We start from the raw sequence: 22,453 nt of genomic DNA on the forward strand, positions 1-22,453 counted from the left end.
GGAAATGTACAACTGAAAGGTAAGAGTAGAAAGCATGAGAAGCATGGTGGAAAGCAATAAACATTCAAAATGTCCTCTAAATCCACATGCTGTAACTGTGTGAGTTCACGTCACAGTCATCCCCGCGGTCATGTCTGCTGATTTTATATAGGTTATCTGAGGGTATGAGTGAGTTCAGGCCAGATTTTAAATACTGGTTGCTTTTATAGAGGGTGGTGCATTATGAAATTACAACAATGCTCCTCTCCCCAAATCTTCCTCCCGTTCTCCCTCCTTCCCAGGACAAAGGAAAGCAGACAAGGAAACAAAAGATATGTTACAAGAAAAATCCTTGGTTACTGAAAATCCAATCAGGACTCAAGTGCATCTGACAGCTCCAGTAGAGGTGAAACTTCACTGCAGAGTGCACACAGACAGGTTCAGTGCAGGCTGCAGATCTGGCTTTGCCAAGTTTTACAACCTCTTTCTTTCCCTCTGCCTGTCTGGCTGTTTGCCTGGCTGCTCCTCTGAGGTAAAGAAATCCTCCCAGTGCTTGAAAACAGCCACACTGGAGAATGCCAGCCGCTGAAAGCTGCTGAGTGAGACCGGGCACGCAATCGCCCACCTCCGCTTCAGTTCATACCTCGGATTGTATTCAGATACAAGCGATACGGATGTGCAGACACAGAAAGAGGACTTGCACCTATTTCCCTACTTTTCTTCCACTATGTCAGCTTTCTGGTTGGCAACAAGGAATGCAGCACCCTTTATCTTAGGCGTGATTCCAATACACTTAATGGTTCATTTGCGGGTGGTCCAGAGACTATAATCTGTACATCTACCCAAGAATTTATCAGTGTTCTCTAGTACACATTAAAGCTTTGTAAAATGATACTTTGCCTTTGTACAGCACTGATATATTCAGGTAATTTCTCATCTGTGTGTCCTCAACATTTCCCTTACATCTGTAAATCTGCAGGCTGCAGCTCTGACTGCGACACAGTGCACAGGGCAGCTTGTCCAGTGCATCAAGAACCCCCAGGCAGAGACCCCGGATAAGTCTCCATGCTCCTTTGCAAAAATCCTACAAATTTTACTCAGCTCTTACACCTTACTTCCATCACAGCCCAAAGAACCTGTCCAAAGCATCATGTCTTAGAGCAAAATAGATCATTTAAAATGGCCAGGCAAAGCAGCACAACACAAATGACAAGCAAATTGTATCCAGCCTATATGTGAGCAACAGTTCACCTAGGATTTGAGAGAAAGACCCACTGAATGGCAGGAAGATCTCTATTACTTCGGTGGATCTGGCTTTCAGATTACCTTGATCTATACCGACAGACTTGAAAAACCACAGGCACACTGTTGAAGCATCTCTCCCGGCTGATGAAGCTTCCTCTTCCCTTTTCACTTGACAGGATGTCTGAGACTCAGCAGCAGATACTGTTACATAAAACACCAACTTCAAGAAGTAACATTAGCCTGTGACATCCTAACATTGTTTTAGAAGTCACTGATCTCTTCCAACATCACAGATACCTTAAAAACAAACCCAGAAGACAGTAATTCCACTGTATTTGGCAACCTTCCTGATGTCCTATTTTCATATCAGCACGGAGGTATCTCAAGAGGTTTACAAAACAAGCTCTTTGACTGCTCCAGCTCCATCTGCTTACTTTGCTTTGTTCATGGTAAGCTCTTAAAAGAGTTCACTGCTTCAAATAAGCAGTGAGTTTATGTTTTTCCCTGTACACCTTTTAGATTTTATTCAATTTTTTTGGAAGGCTTACCCACACTGTTGTCTCTCAGTTAATATTTGCATTCCTTCCTCAACATGAGCCATTTCTTCTTTATGCTAATCTAATGACCATGGTTTAATATGCTGATTTTCCTGGGTGGACATGTCAGTCAGAAACCTGGCCACTGTGTTCCTCAGCATGACTAATACTCGCTCATAAGTCCTCTCTCTGCTTTGTCTCATCAGCTAACAGCAATTAACAGCAGATTAAAGACTAGGACAACAACTTCCATTTAAGAATTTCTAACGCTTTCAGAAAACATTAATTCTTAGCATATACCTGAGAGGTAACACATTGCCACCCAAATCTGAGATGAACCAAGAAGATGTCCAACAGCAATGCTATGTAACAAAGCTGAGCAAGACAGGAAAAAAGCTAATCTGAAACTGGAGGGACTAAAGCTGGATCACAGTCACACAGATCAGATTATGATCAATTAGAATGCATGCATTAACTCAACTAGTCTTGAACAAGTGTCACTGATTTCAACAACTACCAGAACACAGGCTTCTTGTCTTGATGAAAGCACAATGTCCTCCCACAAACACTGCATTGCATATTACTTCCTGGGTGATGGAGACCAACAGATAGACCAATAGGTACATCTCATCCCAAATGATTCAGATTTCCCACCTAATTAACACAGTTCCTGCTTCAAAAGTCTTCTACCCCAGGTACATTTCTACACAAAACCATGTGGTTGTCATCCACTTTCAAAATTTCCTCTTCTTTCCTATACTGTTATATAAACACACAAAGAATTTCAACTCGTACTGAAGGATATCAAGAAGTCCTGAAAATGCTTGCTTATGCTCTCAAGAAGAATCTCATTTTGTATCAAAACTTGTGTAAGAGAGACGCAGATCAAAATCATGCATCTTGGACTCGATGATCTTAAAGGTCTTTTCCAACCTAAATGATCCTAGAGCAGGTTGCTCCAAGCCCCTGTGTCCAACCTGGCCTTGAACACTGCCAGGGATGGGGCAGCCACAGCTTCTCTGCGCACCCGGTGCCAGCGCCTCAGCACCCTCACAGGGAAGAACTTCTGCCTAAGAGCTCATCTCCATCTCCCCTCTGTCAGGTTAAAGCCATTCCCCTTGTCCTGTCACTACAGGCCCTTGTCCAAGGCCCCTCTCCACGTTTCCTGGAGCCCCTTTAGGCACTGGAGCTGCTCTAAGGTGTCCCCTTCAGGAGCCTTCTCTTCTCCAGGGTGAACCAGCCCAGCTCTCTCAGCCTGGCTCCAGAGCAGAGCTGCTCCTATGATTGATACACATGCTTTTAAAGCACCTTAGAAGAACTTCAGGAAAAAGAAATGGCTTGAAGCTCTAAGCAATGATAACTGGTACAAAGACAGGAGATCAAGAGTTTACCATCTCTGTCTTCACTAATCCTGGAACATGGGAGAAAACAAGAAAATTGAACAACAGTAAATTCAAACTTCAGGAAAGCAAAGATTTTTTACCGTGGGGACACAGAAAGTGCACAATTGGTAAGCTCAGAATGATTTCCCTGCTACAAAGGCTTGCAGTCACCAAGCATCCCACTTGCAACAGGGACACAAGTTTTTCCAACAGCCATTCCCCTATGCCTGCCTGTCCATTGCATACCAAGAAAGGGCAGCTGGTGAAGATGTTACGGCAGTAAAGCCATGATGTGGATAAGCAGTCCTGGAAACATAACAGAGCAAAGAAAACCAAACCCTGGCCCTTTCCTCTTTGTGTCTTATCCAGTGGTTCTGCAGACATACCCAATTTGACCTAGAGGATTTCACACCCATGCACTGTGGGGTTCTTGTAGCTTCCATGGTCATGGGTGTTGGACTAGCTGGATCCTGGAGAGGATTCACCCTGGCACCATTCCGGCTCTTTGTTTTCCTGATTGCAAAGTGCATTTTTTTAAAAGCAAAATAGTGCCAAGTAAAAATGGTGCTTTCACTAAATAATAGTCAAACACAGACAAAAAATGGCTAGTACACAACGTTCTCTTCCTTTAGTCCATTAGCAGGCCTCTAGGGCACCCGGTGAGACTTAGGTCAATGTGTACAGAATTGGCAGTAACAAATCAAGCCGATAAATGCAGGGGGAAAGGGCAGAAATACTCTGTTTTGTAAAACAACATCAAAGCAAATCTTTTTGCAGCTTCTGAACTGATACATGCTGTAAAGGTGTGTCAGGCAGCCATGTAAACCACCTCTAGTAATGTAGCTGGTGTTCACCTACAATCAGATTCATGCGCCATCGCTGCAGGTAACTCCTAGAAGGGAGGAAGCAGGAGGTACTTCATTTAGAAGTCTATCACCTTCACCACTGAAGTGTACTCCGCAGGTCTGAATCCTTCTTCCTTCCTTCAACAAAATTACAATATTTGCCCTCAGACCCACTGTATGATTTCAGGAATTACACTGTTTTTCAGGAATCTGATGCAGAAGGGAGTATATAAGAATGTAAAAGGCCAAAGCATACATGATTATATCAGTGCAGAGTGCTGAACAGTTGCTGATCTTTCCATAATTTACTAAACTACAGAAGGAGTAACATGATGTGCAGACTATTAGTATGGCTATTATGTGGCCATAACAAGAGACATTCAGAAAGCAAGTGGCTGGGAAATACCAGACACTTATTGAACCCATTAACAAATAAATGGCTTGTGTAATGATCTTCTTGGTATTGCTGAAATAAAATCACTCCAGTTCCCATCTGTCATGCTTCTTATTTCTTCTCTTCAACTCTGTGCTGCACTGCAAGCCTGCTAATTTAACCACTCTAAGTCTGCATTTAGAAGTTCATGCAGCATCAGCTGCCAGTAAGGTTAAATCTGACCCAATCTTTTCTTTGAAACAATGGGTGCAAAGGAACTAAGGCAACAGGAACAAGCCCAAAATTGATCTGCAAAGTGAAGAGCAGGCTGTGGCCAGTGATACCTAGGGATGGCTCAGCAATTCTTCAATTAGTGCTGCTTAATTAGAGTCCATGAGAAGGCAGGAAGTTGACATGTGCAGTGGTGGCCTTAACCCTGCTTTTTTATTCTGCTCCTACTCTGCTTTTCTGACTGTACAACTGCACATTCAGGCTATGCCAGTGGGAAAAAGTCTGATGGATGAACACTTAAAGAACTATTTTGCTTAATAATTTAACAGACGTTAGCTTTTTCTTACACCATCTCTTCCCTGTCTAAATCCATTGCAGCTATGCCTATAGCAGTGTATTATGTGTGAAGCTACTAAAAGAAGACAATGTCAGGATGGGTCACAACTTCCACTTCAGGTCACTCATGATCCACCCTTCATTCCACTGAGCAGGACAGGCACCCCTGCCACCCACCTGTGCTTTTCTCTGCTTCAAATGTCTGGTGTGATGCCAGGGATACATTTAATATATAGGGCTAGTTCTTTCATGCTGTAGTCTATTACCTGGATTCACCACAGGATCAAAAAGGCACTGGTTGTCGATGCATCAGCTATGTGTAGAGTCACTGCTGGACACAGTGCTCTGTGTTGACTGTTCCAAGCTGGCACAACCATGGGCTGGATGTCCTCCCTGGTGACAAGTACTGGGTTTGAGAGAAGTGCTGTGCTGGGCCATGCCCAGCCACTGCCTGCATCACACTCATTCCGCACAGGTGGCTCTTTTCCCTGCTCTCCTACATGTGCAGCCCTTGGAAATGTGTGTGAAATATGCAGGTGATTTAGCACAAAAACAAAAGCACAGAAAACAGGCTGAGAGAGCTGGGCTGGGTCAGCCTGGGGAAGAGAAGGCTCCTGAAGGGGACACCTTAGAGCAGCTCCAGTGCCTAAAGGGGCTCCAAGAAACCTGGAGAGGGGCCTTGGACAAGGGCCTGTAAGGACAGGACAAGGGGAATGGCTTTAACCTGATAGAGGGGAGATGGAGATGAGCTCTTAGGCAGAAGCTCTTCCCTGTGAGGGTGCTGAGGCGCTGGCACCGGGTGCCCGGAGAAGCTGTGGCTGCCCCATCCCTGGCAGTGTTCAAGGCCACGTTGGACACAGGGGCTTGGAGCAACCTGCTCTAGTGGAAGGTGTCCCTGCCCATGGTAGGGGGTTGGAACTGGATGATCTTTAAGGTCCCATCCAACCCAAACCAGTCTGGGATTGTGTGATTTTGGGTGCATTTCTTGCATAAAGTCTTTTCCAATCCATTCTGATTTTTGGCATTGTGCCTAATTCTAGGTGCTTGTATCTGAAATTCCATTATGACAATCAAATACACCACACCTCTGTCTTTCATACAGATGGATCAGTAAATTATGATGACTGCAAAATTAGGTAACATTTAAATATGCAAACACGACCAGTAAGAAAGAACATACCTGCATGCTGAGAGTTATGGGCTGCTGCTCAGGAAATCAATGCTGATGCTCACAAAGAAAATTGTACCTCCCTTGCTCAATTTGTGCTTGTTAGATAATAAATTCTGAGCTCTTACTTCTTGTAAGTGGTGTAAATCTGTGAATGGGTGGTGATAGGATTTTGAACCACACTGAGCTGAAAAAGTAGATACCGAAACAGGGAGAAAAAGCCACCAGGCACATAGAACTGCATCGTTTGTCACTGTAGCTATTGACATATTTGAAATCTGTCATAACGGAAATGCTGCTTGAAGTGACTCTATGAGTGCTTGTTCTGTTTTGTCTTGAGAGATTCTGCCAATTTGGAAGAAAATCTTTAAACATTTCCAGTAAAGTCAGAGGGGTTTCAGCACATGCTCCATACCTTTACTGAACCAAGGCTGTAAAATCCCGTATTATGGGGCTGCACTCAGAAGAAGCCTTCAGTGCAAATGAGTTTTCTCAATATTTAAAGATAATCTCTTGCCAACCATCTCTATTTAAAATGTGAGTAGAGGAAATAAAAGGAAGGAAAAGGTTATTATTTATAACACAGTGACTACACTTATGCTGCAGTCAGAGCCCAATTACACCCTGGTTATGCTTTCCAACTCCACTAATTCATATAAATGGAGTGCTTGCTACATGACAGGGTAATTGCAGTGTAAATACAATAGTCTTTATGTAACTAGATACTGAAAAAGCGCCCATGCTACTGAGGTGGCAATAAGAAATAATTTGGACATGTCATTAACCTTCCAATTCTTTGAATCAGTGCTAATTAGGATATAGAAAAGCATAACCAAAAACGTCATTACACGGAACTAAGGGCTCAACTCTGCAACTATTAGGAGGCTGCTCATGTGAGTAACTATGCTTGAACGTAACTGAGTAGCACCAAGTCAGGCTGTAAAACACTACCATGGTTTCATAATGAAGCAAAACAAAGTGAAAAAATGAATTAATGGCTTTTTTTTTGGCTGTAAAAAGTGTGCTGAAGGTTGCTCTCACACTCAAAATCACTCCCTTGTAGGTTGTAGATGGAGAGGTGGGGGGGGGGGAAATTCTGTCAGGAAGCCTCCCTTTCCTCCCAGTGTGTTAGCTGTGGTTTGTGTAATGGCTTATCTATGCACTCAGCTCATACTGCCATCTCAGATTAAGGCTTTAGTTAATACTATAATATGCAGTGTTAAAAACAGTAGAGTATTAATGAAAATCCTTCTCTATTACCTCTAATCCTTTCCCTGCTCTCTTTTTTAACTTCATGTCTCTAGAACATTTCAAAACAAGCGTACAATGACTATACACAAGACTTTGTAACATGAAAGTGCTCATGTTTCCTATGCACATAGTAAAATCTTTGCCAATTCCCTAAGAGGTATTACTACACTTCTTTCTTCCACCTCTGATGAGCTTACTGTGAGCTATTGCACTTCCTGAACTCCAGACAATAATATTCTTTCCTACACAAATGACCAAATTGCTCCCTGCACACCTACAGAAAAACAGGGTTTTCTGTAAATGCAGAACTTGCTGTTAAAATGCTAAAGCAACTCCCCAGACAATGTGATAGTTTCTTTAAATTCAAAGCCTTATGTTCTCATGTTATTCCACTTCATGCTGTTAGCCTGCACTGGTGGCAGCGTATGAGCATGTGAGGCAGGTGGGATGTGGACAGCATTTGTGCTGTTGTGAAAGAAATACCACCTTAGGAGAAACCTAAAAATGGGCAGATATTTCTGATAGGTCCAAAACCTACACAGATATATGTTCTCTGTTAGATGCCCTTTGCACTGGAAAGGGAATGTACCCTGGCAGACAGCACTCTGTATTTGACTATTTGACTGCTGGAGTCTACGCCTCCTTCCAGCTGAGTCTTTCCACTCATTTCCCGTCATTTTCCCTCCACTTTTTCATTCCTGACTGACTCCCTCGCCTTTGCAGGAAACAGGGATGGGTAGAATACAGGTGGTATTAACAATGCTATTGCTTACCTTGCATTCAAAGGCAGCTGCGAGTTGGAGGAAATCTGGCTACTTCTTATGTCAAGATAAGGAAAGGAGATTTTCTTGCTTACTCCTGACAAATACCCCATCACCTACACCCACAGCACACCCACAGCTTCCAGAAAACTGCTATTTCCCTCCCTGGAAATGCTGAGCCTTTCAAGGTACACCGCTTACACTTGTTAAAGATGTACCTGGCTTGCATTCTTTGCCATGATTAATTGCAGCAGCCTGATGCTGTGTTTTCCATAAACTTTCATCTTTTTTTTAACCTCAACTGCTGAACAGTGCAGAAGCCACTAGAAGTGTCTGCTCCCTCTTCATCCTCTGTTTCTTGAAGTATAATTATTCTTACACTCTCAAATCAGACTGTTAGATTTATTACATAGCTCCAGAAACACAGTTTTAACACCTATCACAGAATAAGACATGAAGGGAAAAAGAACACACACAGCTGAGATTTTTAAATCCAGACTTTGGAAAGAATGACAGATACAGCTGCTTGTATGTGCACACTCTCATAAAATCCTGGCTTGCAGCACACACATGGGAATGAGGCAGAATGCTTCATTATCAAACACTCCTTAGCAGCCCATGCTCTGACATGACAGCACGTAACGCAAATATTTACAGCAGGAAGTCCTCAAGAATGATCAGTCACCATCAAATGGCAGCCGCTTATCAAGCAGTGATTCCAGGGAAACCCAGCTGAGGCAGCATTTCCACACAAACACAACGCAAAGAAGGTCCCTTTCAATAATTACCTTCAATTTACATAGCTTTCCCCACGATGTTAAGTGTATTTGACGAGTGCCATCATGATCTATGAGACAAGAACTGTGGCACAAAAGCTCCAGAGGTTCAATCAGCCCTGGTTCTTTGCATCTAATGCACAGCGAGTGAATGCTCCCAATTTAGTGGAGACATTTGTCCTGAGGCTAAAACATTGATTCTCCACTTACTGTCTTTAATTGTGATGTATCCAATTTATCTTTCTAGGCTATAAACTCTAAGGGAAAAAGGTTCTTTTTCATTCTGTATGCTGCTCTCATGCCAGCTTTATTTTACTGCAAAAGAGCCACGTTCAGGTTAAACCACTTTCACACTAGGAAGGCAACATTGTCCTATTGCTAGAATTAATTGCTGTAACTTACATTGTTTTTCTATGACATCTGATGTAAAGATGAACTAGTGGTGACATTATGAATGAATGAAGAGCAACAAATGGAGGAATGCTCCAGATGTTGCAAAAACGTTCTTTTCTACTGAGAAACATTACTGATGGTAACGTTTCTGCTTTAGTAGTATAAACTACTGTGCATAAGCTTCACTGGTTTCAGTATGTCACTAGTCCAGAAAAAGAAAAGCCAGACAGGATGTTTCTTTCTTCCAGAACTGCAGGTGCTCTGTTTCACTGCCATTACCCCTAGGCCTATCCACTGCCCCCAATTCCCATTTATGCTCCTGGCATGTATGAGCTGGCCAAAGTGCACAGCCCTTCATTCCCAGATATTCAAGCCTGACGATTCACAGGGGATAAAATGTGACAGGACTTTTCACCAGCAAACAAACTGCAGGGCATCCTCATCAGCAGGCAAGGCAGCTCTAATAACTGGGTTACAGCATGAGGAGATAAACTCAAATGGAGCAGAACATTCATAATACAAGAAACGCGAGACACTACTCAGCCTGAAGCACCATCGGCGCTATAAAAGACATCCAACTAACACAGTAACTTTTGTTTCCCTTTGGAAGCAGGATTCTTCTTTTCCCTTTCCCTTGCAGCAAACCGCAGACAGACAGACAGTGAAGGCTGTGGGTTTTGTTGTGGTTTCTGAACTGTGGTGTTAGGATACTGGTGGTTACTGGTGTAGACAGACAGGACACGCACCAAGCAGCCTATGTGCCGGCTGCTGCCCGTGCCGCGGGAGACGTCGCAGCCCAGGGGCTCAGGCACAACCTGCTTGGGTGGCTCCAGCATCAGCTGCAGATGAGTCTGTGCCCGCAGTGCAAACACTGTCCCCAGAAGGTCACCTGTCCCCAAATGCTGCCTCTCAAAGGACACCTGCACTGGATCTTTGTCCCAAGCTGTGCCAAACGAAAAGGTTTGCTTGTGTCAGATTCACAAAGCTTCATTCCCTCTGCCTGCCTACTGACAGCCTAAGCTTCAGGGGGAATCTGTGATGCCATCACTACAAGGGAATAACTCCCTTTGGTTCAGGGCAACCAGCATTCCAAAAAATTCAGCCCCTATACCCAAAGCAGGATCCCTATTGAGATTTTCTCCCCACAAAGCTGTTGTTTCTAACACACCAAGGTCCCACAGCCACTGCTAAAACTCCTACTGACTGCAAAAGAGGGTAAATTTCTAAGCACAGACCACAGGATTCACCCTTCCAGCAGAAAGGATGTTCAAGAACCCACCCTAGACTCTGAACAAGGTTCTTCTGATCAGAGCCCCTCTCTGCACCCAAGCCACAGCAGTCAGAGGACCACGGCTTTTAGTGGTACTGTGAGACAAGCCATGCCTGCGACCCTGGGGCATTGCTCAGAATCACTGGAGCAATGAGAATAACTGAGGAGTTTGATGCATCCAATTCGAACACAAAGCGCCCTGTGTGTCAAGTCTCACTAGGGTGAGAAGTCTCAGGCACCTCAGATGAGCTATAAGCATGGTGCTAGCCTGTCATGGCTCTTAACTGATTGCACAGAGTAAGGGGTGAAAATAAAACAAACTACCACTTCCCTGCCCAGTTGTGCTCATATTATGGTTCAAGACACAGGATAAAAAGAGATGAGGCTGCCCACCCAGTACACTCCACTGTGGAGCCACTCCAAAGGGATGGGGAGGGACCTTTATCCTTTCTCGGATAAGGAAAGCTGCACTTTTATTCTCTGGCCAACGATGGATGAACATAGCAAAGTACAAACCAGAATATCTACTTTTGGAATGCTATTTCCAAGGGCACTAGTTTGGCCCTCAAATGGAAAACTGTTATCTGACACCACCTGTAATCATGTTTTCTATTCTTCAGTCATGTACAGTATACTCAGCTGAAGGTCAGAATAGGTGGTTTTCATCTGATCTCCACAAAAACCTTGAGTAATTCATGAAAAGGACTTTCTTTCAAACACAAGTCCTTCTCAGCTGAAAGTTTGAATGGCTGCTTTATTTCCATATATATGTATATATGGAAATATATATACATTATTTCCAGAAGAACTTGGAGAGATGACATATTTGCACATTACCAAGGCACAGGTCCCCAGACATTCTTCTATTAACTTAAAACGTATTGCTGATAGTTAATAATGAAAGAGTAACCCTTCCATACTAGACCTGAAAAACTTGCTTAATTGGCTCAAGCTCAGGTCTAAGACATGGATGTGAATCATGCAGAAATACTGTTCTAATCTCTCAGCCTACTGGAATTTGTTGCCTTGGTTGGCTGGCTTACCTTTCACAGAAGACTGGGACTATATCAACAACATATTGTTTTCCCAAACTGATGATAACTGGGCAATGAACAGCAAGTCCCAAGTCAACAAGACACTCATCACTACAGGCTAAAAAGAACTTTAAAGCATCCCACACAGCAAAGATATCCAGAGCTGCACCTACAAGGATGCTGGGGAGGGACTCTTCCTTAGGGACTCTAGTGGTAGGACAAGGGGTAATGGCTTCAGACTTAAACAGGGGAAGTTTAGGTTAGATATAAGGAAGAAGTCCTTCACAGTGAGGGTGGTGAGGCACTGAAATAGGTTGCCCAAGGAAGTTGTGAATGCTCCAACCCTGGAGGTGTTCAAGGCCAGGCTGGACAGAGCCTTGGGTGACACAGTTTAGTGTGTGGTGTCCCTGCTCATGGCAGGAGGATTGGAACTAGATGATCTTAAGGTCCTTTCCAGCCCTAACTATTCTATGATTCTATGACAATGTTTCTCTGAAGAGAGCTGAAGGAAACTCTCCAGGCTCTGAAAGTGGTGAATGGCTTCACAATGAGCATGTCAGAAAGGCACATTGAGACATGAACACCTTTTATTCCTACAACACATGCTATCAGTCCCTAACCAGCATCCAGTTTGCAGCTATTGTGTGCATCAAAAGAAGGTAAAGAGAAACCACAAGGTAAGACAGTTCTTTCTTGGACTCATCTTCCAGACTAAACATCCAACCTAGTTCTATTCTCATGCAGATTGGACTAAAAACTCAGCTCATGCAGATCTCTGCCAAGACAAGCCTGGCAGGCAGTGAAACACTGTCAGCAAGGCCAGACAAGCTTTGGAGATCAGCAAGTCTTTCTGCAGGCTTCTAAAAAATGCTTCACAGGGTGATCAAATTTTCCCAAACCAGGCAAGATACAAAGCTTCTTAGAGCCATTTGAGCAACAGAGTTTGCTAAGCTCTGGGAAATCAAGATTGCTCTCAGCGAAGCCTCAATCTGTCAAAACCAGTGTTCAATCTTTTGATGGATCAGGCCCTGAATGCCCACTTCTTACCACTGATGGGAGCGTGTCCCATTGTAGCTGTTCCTGGAGCTTAGAGACAGTGCTGCAAAAATGTTCGTGCCTTAATTTTGAGAAAAAGCACTTTAACATAGGAAAATCTTATTCCTTTTCTGGACCTTTACCTGTATTCACCACCCAAGGATCCCAAACCCTCTAGAGGTACCACACAAACCTCACAACACCCAGAAGAGAGAAGATAACTTTACAGAACAGGATACAGCTAGGACGTGGGTCTTGCAGTTCCCTGTGACAGATTGAGAGCTGAATCTATGTTCTCTTGGCATACAAACCCACACCTGAACTGAAAGACTATCTGTACCACAGTGCACTGAAGAGCAAACATGGTTTTCATATAAAAGTACACAAACCAGGCAATAACTTACGGGAGCTGCGTTGTTTTTCACTGTGACGCTCGGAGTTGTGGCTCGTAGTGCCCCGCTCACGCCATGGTAGTATTTGAAGCAGATCTTTGTTTCAGCTAGAAAAAGAAAGAATTATTTTAGATTAGAAGAACTGCCAGGGAGAAGCTGCATGATGGGGTGCAGCACAAGGCTGGTAAGCAGTTACAATGCAAGTGGTTCATCCCAGGTTGGCTGGCATGAGAGGACACCCCCTGCCTCCGATCTTCCTCTTCGCCAGAGTGAAATTTAGAGTTCAGTTCCTGCAACTTCAAGCAGTTAAAGCCCCTACCTCCTCAGAGCAGCAGTTATGACTGACAGATAGACCTCAGACTACCTGATCAGCATCCTTTAGCTATGTGAGGAAGAAGAAAGGGTCAGAGAAACCCTCCCTATTCAGATACACCAAACACTATTGTGCAGAGAAAGTGAGAAACTTCCTCAGGACAAGAAGATTCCACAGTTGCTTTCTGACAGGTTTCACTGAGCCAATTTGTTCTGGCCTTCGTCAGGGCAAGGATGTAGATCTACACAGATTAACTGCTCTGTCAGTTCCTACACTAAAGCATTTATTAGACACAGCGTAGTACCACGAGACCCCATTTTAGTGCATTTCCACTGACTTCCAAAGATTTTGACTAGGTAAGGAACACAAGAAGACCATAATTTTGGACTCATAGTGCTGTTTTTTGCCATGTGCATTAGCATTCAGATCAATACGTTAAGTGAGGGAAACCCATTTCAGTATCTGTGTCAAGGCACAGAAGTAGTGAAATCAGCTTCTTGTTAATTGTCTCCTTACAACCCACTTTCTTATAATAACAAACTAGAATGTGAACTGTGTTGGTACGTGCTTATATACAGCCAGGACACAGCACGTAATGCACTGTATGTAACAGGTATGCTTCCACGATCTGAAAAATGCCTGTTTCATTAAAAGCAGCATTCACATCTGGCAGTTTTAACTGGATAATGCAATGGAAATTTTCAGCTGTTCCATAATATACTTGAAGGTGCTTTTCATCATCAAGTTTTGACTTAACTCCTTGCTTTGCTGCTGCAGCCCACGGAAAACACTGACCTTTGCCTGCAGAGCCACAACACTCCCTGTAACTACAGTGCCCATGTAAGAAAACAGTCACATACAAAATGTGTCTCAGTTTGTAACAGCAGTAACAAACTAATCAAAATCAGTGCAGCTGTGACACAAGATTATGCAATGTTAAGAGCTGATGCTGTGATCTGCATTTGGTAGATCCAAAAAACAACTGTGCAGAGCTCCAGCAGGAAGCAAAACATGGGGACATGAAAGGAGGTGGAGAACCTCAAAACCACACCTGAACTGCTTCCCCTTGACACCTACAGATACACAGGAACACAGGAGGAAGAATAAATCCCAGTTTGTTTTTGGAATGACAAAATAGAAGTGTAAAGCCTTCCCAATTTTCTGATGTGACTTGAGAAATGGAAACCAAAGAGTTTACGTTCCCAAGTAGTTGAAGCACTTCTCATTCCCAGCTGGCTTCACCACTCTCCTGCCTGAGGAGGCATCAGGAGGTGCAGTCCATCGACACGAAGCACAGTACCAGCACAGTTCATCTGCTACTGTGGTTTCCATCCCCACAGCTTGTTCTTCAACAGATGACCAGGAGCACATCTCTACTCCCACAGTGAAAACCTCTCCCACTATATACACAGACCTGTACGTGTGTCCTTTTTACTTCCCAGCTCTCCACTAGGAGTGGATCAGTGTGGCCCATTCTGGGGTTTAACTCACAACTCTGACCTAAACACAACTCTGCAAACTCAAGGGGTTTACTTGAGGTGTCAGTGCAGCTGAGCAAGCAACCCTCTTGTTGCACCTGGGAGAAGCAGCAGTTGTTTCCTTCTGGCAGCAAAAAAAAAAGGCTGGGTGAGCCTGTGGGACTGAAAAACTGCAAGTCCAGATTGAATTTTCGTGTTGCAATTTTCTCTACAGGACTTTTAACAGCTCAGCAGCAAACTCATTTACTCACTGAGAAGACAGCAAAAGCTGAGCATATCACTATAGCTCAAAACATGCAGTTCTCGCCGATTACTCAAATCTTAATTTTCCTCTCCCCTGGACATTTTTAGCTACAGTTTGCATGGAACATTGAGAACTAGAATAAAGAGAAGCTTTGTAAAATTATTTTATTTTTATTAACTCATACGGTTAATAAAACATCGCTTCAGGACTAGCCTGTATGAAAATGTTCAGACCTCACAGCAGGAAACCATCGTAGGTTGACAAGTAGGAATTCAGTTACCATATACACTGGGAAATGATGGTTTAAAAGAATCTATTTAATTAAACTAAAAGTATTAGAGAACAGAAGGAGGAAAGAATATATCCCTATGTAGGTATTCTGGATATTAGTATTCCTTTCAAGGACAAAGGGTTACTAAGATGATTGAATATGTATTTGGAAAGAACCATCTGGGTTACTGAAGATCACAGAACCATAGGATGGTTTGGGTTGGAACAGACCTTAAGATCACCCAGCTCCAACCCCCTGCCATGGGCAGGGACACCTTCCACTAGAGCAGGTTGCTCCAAGCCCCTGTGTCCAACCTGGCCTTGAACACTGCCAGGGATGGGGCAGCCACAGCTTCTCTGGGCAACCTCTCCCAGCGCCTCAGCACCCTCACAGGGAAGAAGTTCTTCCTTATATCCAACCTGAACTTCCCCTGTTTCAGTTTGAACCCATCGCCCCTTGTCCTATTGCCACAATCCCTTATGAAGAGTCCCTCTCCAGCATCCTTGTAGGCGCCTTCCTCTCAGTTTCACACCACCACTATTTCTAATACAATTTTCAATCAAACTGCCCACATACAGATGCAAACTGGCAAGAAAACAACTCGGAGAGATGCAAGTGTCACACCCAACCCAGAACAGTGGCAGAGATGCAACCACTCCTCAGGCAGTATTTGAGGCAGTGATTAATGAACACCAAAGATGTCCATCAGAGAGGCAGATCTGAGAGCAACCAGTCTTATGGGAGCCTTTACAGCTAGAAAAACTGCTCTGGAAACATCAGGGGAACAACATTTTGTTTTTTCTTGATTCCCTCCCTTCTCCCTTTTTACCAGCTCTTTTTCAGATTGAAAATATTAGAAAAATGGCTATTGTCAAGGAATAGATAAAACTTCAACAACTATAAAGCTTGCACAATTACATACAATTTCCTTAGGTTCAAAAATGCCACTTAGACTCTAGTTGGGCTTTTTTTGGCTGGGAGCCATTCTTTCCAAATACCACTGTTGGTGCTGTTTTTTACTTCAAGAGAGTTCTAACATTTTAATCCATCTGAACACTGTTCTTGTATTCCTGAATCACCTCTGAGACATTTCCAAAATAGATGCAGACATTTGCTGGCTTGGTACCACTGCCTCTGCAGATGAACAGAAAGCACTGGAAGTATAAGCAAGGCAGTGATATAAATTAACCTGAATATTATCCAGCTGGCATTTGGACATTATATGTAGTTACAAGGGCTGTTTGCACTGCAGTCTTGTAGATTAGCTTGTTCTGGAATAAAGTAGACCATTTCACTCTGTCCTACTGGCCTAGCTACATGGCACAGTGCACAGGTCAGGAGTAGGTGTTGTCCAGTTAATCCCCAGTTATAAATAAATACATGCCATTATTGTTTTCATCTCAGTAATTACAAGTAGCAGCTCAGTGGATCAGATAATAAAGTTATGATGTTCAAATCAGCAAGTAACAAGGTTAAGTTCTCCTTTCCGTTAGCAAAAATGGCAGTTAGACTGGTAAATCTTCCAAGAGATGAGATGTCTGAAGATGCTCTGAAATACTCATGCCCATGACAATTACCAAACTACTCAGCAGTTTTCATGGATGAAGAACACAACAGCATTGCATTCCCTTTACACCAGGCTTGGCATCTCTATTAAACCACAGCTGTGTTACAGCCTTCCACTGCACTGATACAAATAAGACAGTCCCCAGGTGTATGCTCAGATCCACCACTACCAGAGGGAGTGTGTAGACATCTGTAACTACCAGAGGTGTAGGTGCCCAAGAAAGACCCCCAGGGCAGGGTATCAGAGCCAGGCAACAGCAGGGGCTGATTCTGTTTTGCTCCTTGCACCACAGCCTGCAAACACCTCTGAGGGTCCAATAGGAGGGATGCTCACAGGGAAGGGTGAGGAGCCGGGATGTAGCCCATCCCCGGACACCACAGGGAGACCACTCCTGGTTCAGAGGAAAACTGTGAGAAGTTTGAATTTTGCCAGAGAACATCTCTGCCATGGAGCTTCACCCCTTTCAGAACAACAACAATCCAGTCTGCAGAGAATGATTTCTCTATCAAAGTCCTGAGTTATCTCAGTCACCAAATCAGTTTTGCAAATTAACTGGAAAATGAATTTACCAGCTGGACATAGCTCTTCTTCACAATACTCTATTCTGCCTCCTCAATCACCCAGCCCTTGAAACACCCTACTCCTTACTAAACTGAAGGGGGGTGATAAAATCTAGTAGGGTCTGCTGATGAATTGCAGCTGGAGGTGTTGAAGGTTGAAAATCTCTAAGAGATGTCCTAGTTCCCATCCAGCCATTCTTCCCTGTCAGTGTTATTGCTCCTGTTAGTGTATTTGATACCCCTTTCCCTTTGAAATACTTCTATTCCTACTCATCTTCCCCATTCCTTCAGAGTTGGGAAAATTGTCCTAAATATCTTCTCAAAAGTTCAGTTGCTCTTATAACCCTCTGCTCCTCACTTACTAAAGCTAGTCTGGTCTCAGAGGCTTAACTTCCACTTAAAGGTGGTTTTATTCATATATTCTCTCAAATATAAAAAGAAGCTTTGCCAGGATTAAGCAGTTCCCCTTGTTCACCTAAAAAACTCAAACCAAAACAAAAAGTCTAACAAGTATTTCAAGGAAAGACTAAATTATATTCTTTGGGGGAGGCAGGAAGCATCAGCTGGTGTTTGATAGGAGTGTGTGGTACACCTGAGGCACTTCCACAATCTGGTTGTGATTTACTCCCATGACACTTTTTGTTTCAATTAGCTGAGGTGACTAGGCATTAGCTAAGCATTTCTCAGCACTGAACAACCTCTCAGGGAAGCTCTTCAAAACAGAGCCATTTGTGATCAATTCAATCTAATACTAAAGAAGCTGTTGTTGCTCTTCTGGGCAACCGTTGTGCAGAAAAAAAGTGAGAGGTGTCAAACACCAGTAATGAAAAGGTCTTTGATAAGTGGGTGGAACCAAGTGAACCAAATCAGAGCCAGGCAATTAAGTTGAGTCATAAAGTTTTCCCTAGAGAGGATCCAGAAGCGGAATAAACAAACATGATACTGTGATATAATCAGATTGCTATGGGACCATCTTGAATTAAAGTGGCCATGGAAGCAGAGACAAAGTGTCAAAGTGGAGGCAGGGAGTTAACAGAGGGGAGAACTGACCAAATACAGTGGGGAAAGTGGGAGAGGCATATGAAAAATTAGGACAAGGAATGAAAATGAGAAGCCAAAATAGAGAAAGATTAAAGGCAGTTTATAGGTGTTGCGGTACTGCAAGCAATACTGAGCAAGCAATGGCACCAATGGGGAAGCTGAGGGAAGGAGAGGATTGAGGTTAGAAGAGAATCACTGCAGAGAGAATGTGGGACGGGAGAAAGACTAGGACTGTATAAATGAGGCTAAATGAGAAGAAAGCAGGGAAAAAGAAACCAGGCAAGGAAAGGCAAAAAGGAAGAGAGTAAGAAAGTGCCCTGTCACTAAGAGCTTCCTGAAGCATAGAACACAGTTAATGAGCTTGTGAAACCCTATGCAAAAGTGTGCAACCCATCCACCTCTCATGCATGACCCCCCTTCTCCACCTGCTGCTGCTTCCAGAACCCACTTCCTATTTTGAATACCACTGGAAGAGTAGAGAGCAGGTCAACTGTGCAACCTGGAGAGTCAAAACCCAGTGGTCCTGCATCAGCGTGAGCCTCTCCCTGAGCATCAACAGCTTTTAGATACATATAGGTAGTTTCTCCTAATACTGCCCTGTCAGCAAAGAATTAAGACATGCAGCAAAGATAAAAGGTAAGGTTATTACTGGCAGATCTAATTTGTACTTGCAGCATCGATACATGGTCCCGTTTATTTCCGCTATGTGTGCCTGCTGCTGCTCCATGCTAACACCAGCTCTTATTTCTTGTGCTGTATCAGAAAAACTGCCTGTTCCAGGAATTGCCTGCCCAATACACGATGGTGACACCGTAACCATCAGGCAGGGCTGCTGCTCAGCCACCCATGGACTGGGTATCTCCTTAAGCTGTAAAGTGCATCTGCTCACAGTGTTTGTTTAGTATCATAACCATCTACAGTTTTCCACAAGGCACCTCAGTTTTTAGACAGCTGACGGTTTCAAAGCACACGAGGCCCAAACAGATGTGTTTCTTTGATCCCAGTTGTAGAATTTCTTCCAATTTTCTGACGACTTTTTTCTTGCCCTGCTCTAAACTGTGCACAAACACATGTGAACAGACTGCTAAAAGACTTCTTTTGAGAAACTCTGAGATACAAGATTAACACTTCCAGGCAAGAAAGAAAGAAGTACCTGGAGACAGAATTAAGGCTGACCAGTACATAGCAACAATTTCAGGCACAAACCTTTGCAAGGAAATTGTAATAGCTCAAAACCAAGCAGCAGAACACCTAGAAAACCTGTAATCAAGATTAAATTTAAACCAAAAATCCAAACTTGCCAAGCTGCAGAAATGCACGGTTAGAACATGGAAAGAACATCAACTCTGCCACAATTAACACTGGTTTTGCTGTTTATAGTTGTAACTGACATTTGAAGAACAGAGTAAGTGACCTTAGTAATTTTATTTCATCTTCAGATGGTGTTGTCTCAGACTACTATTGCTTCAACAAGGGCTGCACATCCAGGCCTGGAGTTGAATTCCTTTATAACAGGAGAGCTGATTATCATTTATTGTATTATTGATTCTTTGTTCTGATTTGTGATCCCTGGATACTCTCTGCTATTGACTTTCACTTGTATTTCCTTTGCTTGGTAATTTGATTCAGCAGCTACCTGCCTCCAACCACTACAGAATAGGATGGGAAATTAATGCACTAATGGGTAGTAAGAAATCCTCATAGTGGGCCAGTCTCCTCTGCCCACCCTCACTTGTTCTGAGCCCTCAGTGTTGCATGCTCTGTACTACACTGATTTTGGGTCTAGCTTTGTATAATCCACCTATACTACTACACTGTTCTTACGAAGTGACATAGAACTGCTTACCCATGACTGCACTGTGATTCATTACCATTCTTCAGAATATTTTCAGGTGTAGACTCCTGAGCATAAGGAAGACAAAAATCACACCATTTTTGCCTTATGAAAATAAAGGTGCCCAGGAGTTTCTATTACAGGAATGATACAAGAAAGCTATTCAGGAAGAATATATAGATTTAATTTCAGTAGGCTGTTGCTTATGTGCTAAGCTTATAAAAGCTGTCTTATTGGCGAGACTAATTACTAAACAATGATAGCAGTTGGAATGGAGGTGTGCTTATACATTCATTTCCAGCACTTGAATATATTTCTCCATCTAAGCAGGACATCTAGCATTGCTGATTACTAAAGTTGCTTGACGTTTTTCATTACAAACCTTGGTTTCAGTTATTTATATGTTTTTCTAAGAGACAAATATCTGGAATAAAATTTTGTATGCTGGATTTCCACCTCAGAGCTACAGAGATGCACAGCAAGAAAATTTCACCCAGAAACTGGTAGCTGTGAGAGTAAGGGAAAACCATGGGTTTATATCCAGTAAAGATTTCATGGGGCTTTTTTCCACTGAAGACCTTTGCCTTTTACCCTCCATGTTAATATGCAGCAGAAGTCACTACACTAAGCGTATATCTTTTGCTGTTCCTGTAAAAGTACATTAAAATTCAGCTAACTTACAAGCCTCTCCAGAAAATTCAGTTTGAAATGTTTATTTGAGACATCTGTGATTTTACCATCTAAATGCCCAGGAAATCCTATCTGTGCTGAGCACGTTCCAGGCTGGCACAAAGACAGACTTTTTCCTGCAAAACAGATCTAAGCTCTTCCTGGCTGTGCCACATCTGGGTGCCTCTCCTGGGAGCAGGAGGACGGTATCCCTGGCTATCTCCCCACTGTGCCGAGTAGCATGGAAGAGGAGAATATGAATCCACTGCCAGTTTTCCCCCATTGAAGGAAGAGATGGAGGCAGCTGGGGAGATCAGGAGGGTGGGGTGGGCAAACAGCAGCACTGTTTCAGTCTTGCTAGGACAAATGAACACAGCCAGCTGCCTGTGGTGAGAACACAACACATGCACTAGGGGGACTTCAAGCTCCCAATTAGGCAACCACAGGGAGATGGCAATGGGATTTGGGTCACTCTACTGGCTAAAATTCTGTCCAGTTAGGCAAGGGTTGGAATGCATGAAAATCTACAGCCATCCAGCAGCCCTTGTGGAAGTCTAGTTCATTACAGACAAGGGCACGTACCATCCAAGTACCTGGTAAGACTGGTGTCTAGACTGACAACTAGAGTCACGGCAGAGTAGAGCAATAGAAAGCTTCTGCAGATATCCACCACAGGGAAGGTCAGTGGAAGGATGCCACTGCCCAGGCAGTAGCTAAAAATGCTCAATGTCTATAATAAAAAGGTGGTTTTAGCCCTTACGCAGCTAGGAATAGAACCTGCAGTTTGCACTGGGGCGTATTTTCCAACTATTACCCACTGCTTGAAATTTATTGTGTAACAAGGGTAATGGAATTGAAATTTGGGTTGCTCAGACAGCTCACATCCTTGAAAATAACAACCTCCTCCTAAAAGTATCTACAGATACGGGAGATGGGGGGGAGGAAGGACTCTGCTTTACCATTCCTGGCACTGAGTCATCTCTCATCCCATTGAAACCAACAAAACTATTTGCTCCATACTCATAAAGACATCATGATCCAGCTCAGAACAGGCAAGAATTTTATCTAGTTACTTGCAGTTGAACCCAACACTGCTATCTATTTGCTCTGCCTTTATGGCCTGTTGTAAAGGAAGGACTGAAAGACACCAATCTGAGTGAATGAGAGCTGGGGATGGGGGGTGTTGTAACAACTTACCTGTCTTTCATCAGGAGAAGGAAAAGCTGTTTGAGAGAGACATTTTAGTCACTGCAACCAGAAAATTAAGGGCTGCACTGAGACTGACACTTTAATGAAATTCCAGAGCCTACAGGAGTATAACGTTTTTATGTAGATCAGCCTAATGATGAGTTTTTCACCACCAGCATTAGCAACTGAGCAATTTATTTGAGAAAAACTTGAAACCATCAAAGCATTTTGAACTGTGTGATAATGGAGTCCATAATAACTGGAAACCATGCCGAAAGTTT

The 22,453-nt window shown here is 43.3% G+C and overlaps 1 protein-coding gene across 1 annotated transcript in view; it reads right to left on the reverse strand.

The window, feature by feature from the left end:
• HECW1 (HECT, C2 and WW domain containing E3 ubiquitin protein ligase 1) overlaps positions 1 to 22,453 on the reverse strand; it is a 164,978-nt gene that overhangs the window by 105,274 nt on the left and 37,251 nt on the right. The window contains exon 3 of the mRNA XM_010015131.1: positions 13,020 to 13,114. Within this exon, the coding sequence (XP_010013433.1) occupies positions 13,020 to 13,114 (95 nt within the window). The remainder of the gene's footprint in view (positions 1 to 13,019; positions 13,115 to 22,453) is intronic.

This window comes from Nestor notabilis, unplaced genomic scaffold (assembly GCF_000696875.1).
Source record: "Nestor notabilis isolate BGI_N333 unplaced genomic scaffold, ASM69687v1 scaffold6995, whole genome shotgun sequence".
Taxonomy (NCBI): domain Eukaryota; kingdom Metazoa; phylum Chordata; class Aves; order Psittaciformes; family Psittacidae; genus Nestor; species Nestor notabilis.